At 35.0% G+C, this 8,769-nt stretch overlaps 2 protein-coding genes across 3 annotated transcripts; one reads left to right on the top strand and one right to left on the bottom strand.

The window, feature by feature from the left end:
• The first annotated feature begins 936 nt into the window (after positions 1-936).
• Positions 937-5,728, top strand: LOC107929174 (type IV inositol polyphosphate 5-phosphatase 7). 2 transcript variants are annotated; one of them, XM_016860543.2, is made up of 14 exons: positions 937-1,761; positions 1,883-1,973; positions 2,327-2,395; positions 2,480-2,570; positions 2,652-2,756; positions 2,847-3,534; positions 3,621-3,814; positions 3,920-4,028; positions 4,132-4,280; positions 4,372-4,621; positions 4,738-4,813; positions 5,081-5,152; positions 5,241-5,378; positions 5,466-5,728. In XM_016860543.2, the coding sequence occupies exons 1-10, from the start codon at positions 1,732-1,734 to the stop codon at positions 4,595-4,597; spliced, it is 1,752 nt and encodes a 583-aa protein (XP_016716032.1). In that variant the 5' UTR covers positions 937-1,731; the 3' UTR covers positions 4,598-4,621; positions 4,738-4,813; positions 5,081-5,152; positions 5,241-5,378; positions 5,466-5,728. The 2 variants fall into 2 exon arrangements, with proteins under 2 accessions (XP_016716032.1, XP_040957296.1); XM_041101362.1 differs by having other exon boundaries at positions 4,716-4,813.
• Positions 5,729-7,775: 2,047 nt separating this feature from the next.
• On the bottom strand, positions 7,776-8,413 carry LOC107929053 (uncharacterized). The gene is made up of 3 exons (XM_041100261.1): positions 8,222-8,413; positions 7,939-8,152; positions 7,776-7,893 (listed from the first exon to the last, which is right to left on the bottom strand). Exons 1-3 carry the CDS (start codon positions 8,322-8,324, stop codon positions 7,776-7,778), a joined length of 435 nt encoding a protein of 144 aa, XP_040956195.1. The 5' UTR covers positions 8,325-8,413.
• Between the last annotated feature and the right edge of the window lie 356 nt (positions 8,414-8,769).

The raw sequence follows: 8,769 nt of genomic DNA, 5'->3' as shown, positions 1-8,769 counted from the left end.
ATTCATAATAAAGTTATTATTTAAAACAACATTAGTATGGGAATTAGAGGCAAATGTTGAGCATCTTGAATTTTCCTCATTGATCTGCGTTGTCATTTCCAATCCTTCTTCCTCATAGCATACGTTTCCCAGCCTCTTGATGTCCTCCACCAATGGCCTATATCTCCAGTTTACTCCTTCTGCCTTAGTGTCTATCGTTTGGTTTAGAAGCTTCCTGTTTTTCCCGATCATTCTCACTACCCAACCGCTTTTCTTAGCGTGAATAAGGGCTTCCCTCGGAGCAAAAAGTGATACTTGCTTCCTGTCCTCGTAAGCTATATTCCTACAAAATCGAAATCGTGTATGCATATCTACATGCAATACCTATATGCTTGTCTCCGTTTTATTTCTATCATTTAAATACAATCATAATCTCTCATGTAAATATTTTTTAATCTCAACTCGATATTTGATGAGATTTACACATAATTTTTGTAATTTAAAAAAGCCTCGCTCCATAACAGTCCTATCTCCTTCTCTTTAATATCTGGCTTCAACATTTAAAATGGTAATTGAAAATTTTTCAATTTGATACTTCATTCTTTTTCCAAAATTAAGCACTTAAACTTAGTTTCAATATTTAATTTATACTTGAATTTTATTTTTAATTTTAATTAAGTATTTTTGGCTTTTTTATTAGAATACACCTATTAAATATTTATCAGACCAAGTAATATTATTTGACCTGGATATCAAATCGAATAATAAACCTAAACTCACATAGGAAAAAGTATATTGGCCCAAAGTGATTCAAAGACAGCTTAAATTTGAAACCCCCCTTCAAACACTTTGCTGACCATAAACCCTTGTCGTTTTAACAGTACATGGTACAAAGCGACATTACCTCTTTGCTTCATTCATGTTGAAATAGCCTGTAACATTAGATGGAACTAAAAGCCTCTCTATAAATTTTTAAATCTCTTAAAAGAAAAATCCATAAAAAAAAAAAAGCAAACATAAACAAGAGAGTGTGTGACAGAGTTTCTCTCTATATTTATTTTGCACTTTATTCCATTCAAAATTTCATTACTTTGCTTTTTTACTGATAACGAGGTGTGCTGCTGCTCTCTTTATTTTTCTAACAAAGTAAAGAGAAGGAAGAGAGAGAGAGAGAAGGGGCTGCTTTGCCTTTGCGTTTGCTTGTGTTTGTCTTACGAGCTTTCTCTCTCTAGACTTTCTTCCCCTTGCTTTCTCTTTATGTTTGCCCACATTGTCTTGTTATAGCTTCAAGAATCTCCCTTCTCTTCATATTATTTCCTAGCATTAAAGTGTTGTCTCTATCTCTCTCTTTTTCTTTTATATTAGTCGTTGGAGCTTCATGTTTTCTGGGTTTTTTGAGCTTGTTTCTTTGCTTTCGCTTACTGGGAACAAGAAACTAAGGCAAACCCATTTCTTGTTTAGCTCTCTTTGCTTTAGCTTTAGCCTTTGATTTTGAGGAAAGTGAAGGTAGGGGACTTGGGACATTTGTTTTCTTTGTTGAAGATTATCTGGGATCAAATAATTCAGCTTGTTTTTAATCTAAGTTAAAAAAGGCCTGAAATCGGGGAAGGATCGGTGGAGTTTGCTGCCTATATGGGGTTGTAGTAAGTAGCAACAGTGTTTTTTTTTTCTTGGTGATTGTTAGCAAAGTTGAGAGTTTCGGGAATAGTAAAAAAGAGTAAATTTGGAGGTGTATGAAGCAAAAGTCCAACAATGAGAGATGGGAAAGCCAAGAAAAGCAAGGTTTTTCTTTTCTTTTCTTTCTTCCTCTTTCTCTCTTTCTGGTTTTCAATTCTCAAATTTGTGAAAGAACAAAAAAAATTGAAGGTTTTTAACTGACTAAAATTTCCTTCATTTTGTGTAGCTCTCATGGTCCAAAAAGATGGTCAGAAAATGGTTCAATATCAAGAGCAAAACTGAGGATTTTCAAGCAGATGATCATGTTTGTGGAGGAGGTGAGTGCTTTGAGGAGCGTTAATTTTCACAGTGATTGCTTGGTATTCATAAAAAAAATAGCTAGGATCTCAAGCTTTCATGTCAAAAAAAGAAAGGGAATATTCTTCCTCTTATCTGTTCAGACCAAGCTAACTTATTTAGAATGGATTACTTGGTTATTTCAAGGCTTTATCTTTTCCTGGATTCTATTTTTAAGTACTCTTTTTCATGCAATTTCCCATCAAAACAGACAAGGCATCCTAAAAATGATTCCATTGTAACTTCAATTTTTATTCTTTTTGGTTGGTACAGTTCCTGTTCTGGTTCATAACATGTATATATAACTTTGTTTTTTTTGTTTTTCAATCTTCAGGAGGTGAAGTGGAATACAGGACTAGCTTCTCAGAAAGGGAGCCATGCACAATCAAAAAGAGTAAAACAGGTTCCTAATCTTATTTCACTAATTTTTTTGGGGACTATTTTGTTGTTTTTCTATTAATTGTCTAAATGCTGCTATGATTTGTAGAAAAATTTAGTAGGAATACGGAGCAAAGTCGGAGCCGGAGAGGGAGAATGAATCTTGATCACCCTCGAATCATAGATGTCGAAAATTATAGGTATGTTTTTCCTAGAAAAATTATATGTTTTTTTTTGTGATGCATGAGTACCAACTGTTCTTCTATTGTCCTTTGGAGCAGCATTTTTGCATCTACATGGAATGTGGCCGGAAGATCGCCACTGAGTAATTTGAATCTAGAAGATTTGCTTCATGCATCATCTCCTGCAGATATATATGTCCTTGGGTATGTTTTGACGGTTTTGATCTTCATGTCTTGTTTACCAAACTTTGAATTGTTCATAGAATAATTTGTTTCCTCATTGATTTCTTACAGGTTTCAAGAGATAGTTCCTTTGAATGCTGGGAATATTTTGGGCGCAGAAGACAATGGTCCGGCCAAAAAATGGTTGTCTCTCATTAGGAAGACTCTTAACAATCTTCCCGGAACAAGTGGAGGTGGGGGTTGCTATACACCATCTCCTGTTCCTCAGCCTATTGTGGAGATGGATGCTGATTTTGAAGGGTCATCTAGGCAGAAGAATCCGTCTTTCTTTCACCGCAGATCATTCCAGACAACCAGCAGTTGGAGAATGGACAATGATCCCTCGATTCCACAACCACGACTTGACAGGCGGTTCAGTGTTTGTGATAGGGTAATATTTGGTCATAGGCCAAGTGACTATGATTCTAGTTATAGATGGGGTAATAGGCCCAGTGATTACTCCCGGCCTAGCGATTACTCTAGACCTAGTGATTACTCCAGATGGGGTTCATCAGATGATGATAATGGAATCACAGAATCACCAAGTACTGTATTGCACTCGCCAATGTCCTATGGTGGATCTGCATCGAATGAACCGGGATATAGGATGCCTGGACATTCAAGGTACTGCTTAGTGGCTAGTAAGCAAATGGTTGGTATATTTATCACAATTTGGGTGAGAAGCGAGTTGAGAGATCATATTAAAAACATGAAAGTATCTTGTGTTGGCAGAGGATTGATGGGTTATCTTGGAAATAAGGTATTACTTGACCGTATCTAATTTACTTATCTTATGCTTGAGAATAAGAAGCACTTCTGTTTAACCTATATGTCTTGGTTTGCCAGGGTTCTATATCTGTCAGTATGTTGGTACATCAAACAAGCTTTTGCTTCATTTGCACTCATTTAACTTCGGGACAAAAGGAGGGTGATGAGCTAAGGAGAAACTCGGATGTTATGGAGATTCTTAAGAAGACGAGGTTTCCATGGGTTCATAGTGAAGCTAATGAGAAGTCCCCTGAAACAATCCTCGAGCATGAGTAAGGACTTGGTTCATATGCTAAAAATACCAATGTTTATGTTCTCATATGCTTTTTTATTTTTTATTTTTTTTGCATATACTGACTAATTATATATTAATCCAGTCGAATAATTTGGCTCGGGGATTTGAATTATCGTATTGCTCTCTCTTACCGGTCTGCCAAGGCACTTGTTGAAATGCAGAACTGGAGAGCATTGTTAGAAAATGACCAGGTATGCTTTTACTTCTCCATATCTTCACAGGCCCTGAATAACGTACAACAAATTCTACTGTCAAATTTAATAAGAAAACCTTTCATTGATGATAATTTGGCAGCTAAGGATAGAGCAAAAAAGAGGGCGCGTTTTTAAGGGATGGCATGAAGGAAAGATTTACTTCCCACCAACATACAAGTATTCAACTAATTCAGATAGGTATACAGGGGATGCTATGCACCCAAAGGAGAAATGTCGAACTCCAGCTTGGTAAGAAACTGCCTCCGCCGTATGGCACGATAAAGTAGTTAAAACTATAGCTCTGAAGAAGTGTACTGACTTGAACTTTTTTTGTATGAAGGTGTGACCGGATACTGTGGTACGGAGAAGGTATTCATCAATTATCTTATGTCCGTGGGGAATCTAAGTTCTCAGATCACAGACCGGTTTATGGTATATTTTGGGCTGAGGTTGAGTCAAGCCGTGGTCAACTTAAGAAGAGCATGAGTTATTCTAGTTCGAGGAGGATTGAGGTAGAGGAGCTTTTGCCGTATGCGCATGGATACACCGAGCTAAATTTTTTCTAAAGGAGGTTACGACCTGCATTCAATGTATCCTCTCTCTCTCTACACACACACACACACACACACACGTGAATGCCTATTTATATTTGCAAATATTTGTTTTTTTTAACCATTACTTAAGTGATTCCTATTGTTTAAACCAGGAGCTTAAATATCAATTGGCAAGAATTTCAATGTGCTTCTACCTATCAGCAATAATTTGTCTTCTGAATCAATCAGGTAAATCCTTATTGAGCATATTGCTTTTCCTTTTTCCATCTAGTGCATCAGATTTGTCTGAAATAAAACAAGTATCCATACTCAAGACTCCTTTGTGATTGTGGTCCTTGGACTTTAATCCTTTACTCCCATAGCTTTTAAACATGGAAAAGATTGCCTTCAACATATCTTCCTAGAAACTGAATCATGGCCACTTGACAATAGATAACGACAATCTACATGAAAAACCAGCTTTGAAGTGTTTGATAACGTTGGTCCCATGTGCAGGTAAAATTCACTTTGAGGAGATCCATTTTTGAGGGTGATAGAGACATTCCTTTGCTCACTAACCAAAAAAAGGTTGGTTCTCTCTTCTTTCTTCTTTCCCTTTTCGGTTTACTATTTCTTAATTTCTTCGACTAATCTTGTTTTCATGTTTGTTGATCAGGTGTAAACTTAACTAACTTGAATTCCAACTCAATCATAACATGATGTCAGCTTACAACATTCCGATCTCAATGCAACTGATTAACAAAAAAGTCCACTTCTAGTCCATCTCGAAACAAGCTCCGATAGTTCTCCACAGGTACTGCTGACTACTTCTTCATACTTAGAAAGCCAAAAATTAGCTTCCTTATACGATAATGATGTAACCCTTTTTTTGGTTTTGCAGGAAAAGAAGTTGAGAGAGGGTACTTGAAGATTGTTTTATTCATGATTTGTTTAGTTTTAGGGGAAATATTCTTTTGATGAACTAAAGAAAAGATGAAAGTATGGTCAAATATATAATCATTATATGTTTGTTAACTTTTTGTTTTAAATGCAAAGAGAAGTAAAGGGTTTTATGGATACTTACCAAAGTGATAGAAGAATTAAATGTAAAGAGAAAAAACAAAAGTGAAAAAAATAGAATCAGAATATGCTTTGTTTCTTCTCCATGCTGCTTTTGCTAATGATTTTACTGAGAAAAGTTGGTTTCATTGATAATCTGATAGCACCATCATTCTTTTTTTACTTTTACTTTTTTGGCATATTGCTGTGGTGTATGAAACCAGAAAAAAGCAGCAGACAGATTTGCAGGCTTGGCAGGTTTATATGGAAGCCATGAGTATATATGTATATATATGTTGATTGACCATATTATTAGTTTGTTCTTACCTGTCTGGAATGTAGAGAAAGTAAAAAACAAGAGTGGGGGCTTTTCTACCAAAAAGAAAAAGTGGGGAATATTCCAATCACTTTTATATTATAGGTCATTTTTAGTACACCATTATTGCAGGTCTTAAATCTCACAAATAAGCAACGAAAAAAATTTGAAAAAAAGTTTAATATATCGATGTTGGACTTATGTTCATATTCGGGTTAATACCGAAATCCGAGTATAATGAGTATTTAAGATGAAAAAAGGGGGTAGGGGGGCAAATGGTGTATGTAAAATGCATGTGCATTCCATTCCAAATACGGTCAAAGAAGGGACCAAGAAAAAGAATTGCAGAAAAAGAAAGGTATATATGTTCACTTGAAAGCTATCAAAGGGAGAAACCTTATCAGTGAATAGTCACTTTAAAACTGAAGGAGTTGCCTTCTGGTCGGCTAATTATTAATTCCAAGCAAATTCACCAGATTCTGGCCACTGTTTGTTCATTAAAATGGCATTAATTCTATTACTTTTTGGCCAAGCTAACAATGGGACTGATTTTAGGATAGTGTGGTTTTTTGTTTTGTCGCATTTACATACTCATTTCAACATGACACGTGACAAGACATGGGTTATCTACAGATAATTTTTTGTTATTTGTGCGCAACTCTTCATAAGGAATTGTTTGTAGTAATCTTTTATGTAAGACAACCCGCGGATGAACTCTTGATTATCTTGTCTAAAAGACAGCTTGCTATGCATCCCATGAAGACCATGAAGCCATAGTAACCTTGTAAAACCCCCAAAAACGAATATATAAAAGCAAAATCACTCAATACACTTTATGATGACAATTGAATTGTAATTGCATTATCATCTAATTAACATGCACAACTTTACCGGACACCATATTATCGATTATGTGACACTAATCATAAATAATAAAAGATGACCTCCTATATAAGCCTAAATGCACTAGAGACTAAAAGGTTAGCTCCTTTTTCCCTGAAAGCCCTACACAACAACCTTCACCTTCTCCATGTCCTACACTCTTTTCTCACCATCTTTCCCTCGTTAATTACTTGTATCAACAGCAGTAAATACCACAATAAAAAAGCCCTAAAACGGAGCCCTCATTGTTATTTTCTTGTCCTTAAAAAAAGGTGTTACAACCTGCAATATTCTATAATAATTATTTGTTCAGATTCTTCAGAATGTTGAACTGAAACAATCAAACAGTACCAACTGTTTTCTTGTATAAAAGAATCAAATACCTAAAACCAACATGTCTTCTAATTAGACTGTGATGAACTTTTCGGTGTAAAAGTATCAGAACCTGCAACTGATATAATGAAAGAAACAAAAAAAAAAGAAAGAAAGAACATGACAGTTCATATACCTGACAAATTACATTGGCAAACTCATGATTTTAAGGCTTCTTTTTTTCCTTCTGAACCTATTATTCTTTCTCTATATATATTAATCCAAGGTTTTAAAAGGAAGTTTAATAAATAATTATCAACAATGGGGTCAGACCAAGTTATATGGTAAGATTCTTTTGGTTATATAATCTGAAAGTAACCCTTTTTTGTTAGTGGGCATTGGCTGGCAAAAGCATGTTCCTCTGTCTCTTGCAATGGAGACCATACCAATGAATAGCTCTTACATTCCCTCTGTAATATTCAGCTGTAGCAGACAATGCTTGTTGCTTAATCCTCTCTAAGGACACCCTTTTTTTTATTTCAAATCTATTCGGCACGAATTAGAATTTCGATACGATGATAGCTTTTAAAAAAACTGAATATTTGTATCCGATACATATCAGGAAAATGTCAAATTTGTGGTTCAAAATCTCTTTGAGGGTCTCATGTTTATTGGTAATTTGGGAACAACTTCATTGTCGATACCGTCCAAAGCTATTCGATCATCTCGGCAATCAACGGAGCAGAATGCGCCTAGGTAACTGCAATCATCAAACAATGATTCACTTTATACTGTAAATATAAACTAATAAACCCTAATATCCAACACTAATGGTAAAAAATCGTGTCTAACGTACCCATATATATAAATATCTTTATCCGGTTTGAGTTTCTTCTTGCACAAGGAACAATTCTGAAAAAAGATCCCGAACCCTTCGTCCTTTTTTATCTCTCTTCTTCTTTCGGGTGACCCCAACATAAATATTGTCTTCTTTGGCAGCTGCTGTTTTTTCGGAACCGCCGTTCTTGGCTGCTGCATCGGAACCGTGTTCGGTGCTCTTCTTACAGCTGAATGGGCCGGTGTCAGCCGATTCGATAATGGAGTTGGAGAGTCTATTGGCATTATCTGATTAAACAGACCTATTTCGCCTTGGCTCGATGAACGAATAACCTTTGAACGTCTTGAGGCCATTGAAGTGTTAGGATTTGCTAGGATTTTATTGTTTTTTGTTCTTACTGAAATTGGGTTGTAGGGTTCTTACGTGAAGAGAAAAAAAATTATTAAAAGAAAGAATCATCTATATCTATATATATAGTATATATTATACATGTAAAAAGGAATCAAATATGAATTATATTACATAAAAATAGGTTGCACTAAGTGCAAAAAGAGTTTGAAAATTATATTTTAACAGAATTATTATTATTATTATTATTATTATTATTATTATTATTATTATTAATAATGTACAAAAGGCAGTTCACTTTTTTTATATATAAAATTCTATAATTATTTTTCATTTGTTTTTTTTCTTTTTTGTAATTACTGAACTGAAGTTAATTGACTAACTTATTTAAAGACTTGTATAGCATAGAGGTGAGGACTGAGGACCAACCAATTACATTAATATAAAATG

This window comes from Gossypium hirsutum, chromosome D09, assembly GCF_007990345.1.
Source record: "Gossypium hirsutum isolate 1008001.06 chromosome D09, Gossypium_hirsutum_v2.1, whole genome shotgun sequence".
Lineage (NCBI taxonomy): Eukaryota > Viridiplantae > Streptophyta > Magnoliopsida > Malvales > Malvaceae > Gossypium > Gossypium hirsutum.
Note: the sequence above shows the minus strand (reverse complement) of the source record. Positions and strands in the feature narration are given on the sequence as shown.

Excerpts from the sequence above, each read along its gene's own strand:
- LOC107929174 (XM_016860543.2), top strand. The coding sequence starts at position 1,732 with ATGAGAGATGGGAAAGCCAAGAAAAGCAAG. Across the intron at positions 2,757-2,846 it reads GCAGATATATATGTCCTTGG|GTTTCAAGAGATAGTTCCTT; the intron begins GTATGTTTTGAC and ends GATTTCTTACAG. Across the intron at positions 3,815-3,919 it reads GAAACAATCCTCGAGCATGA|TCGAATAATTTGGCTCGGGG; the intron begins GTAAGGACTTGG and ends ATATTAATCCAG.
- LOC107929053 (XM_041100261.1), bottom strand. The coding sequence starts at position 8,324 with ATGGCCTCAAGACGTTCAAAGGTTATTCGTTCATCGAGCCAAGGCGAA. Across the intron at positions 8,153-8,221 it reads TCCAACTCCATTATCGAATC|CGGTTCCGAAAAAACAGCAG; the intron begins GGCTGACACCGG and ends AGCCAAGAACGG. Across the intron at positions 7,894-7,938 it reads TTGGATATTAGGGTTTATTA|TTACCTAGGCGCATTCTGCT; the intron begins GTTTATATTTAC and ends TGATGATTGCAG.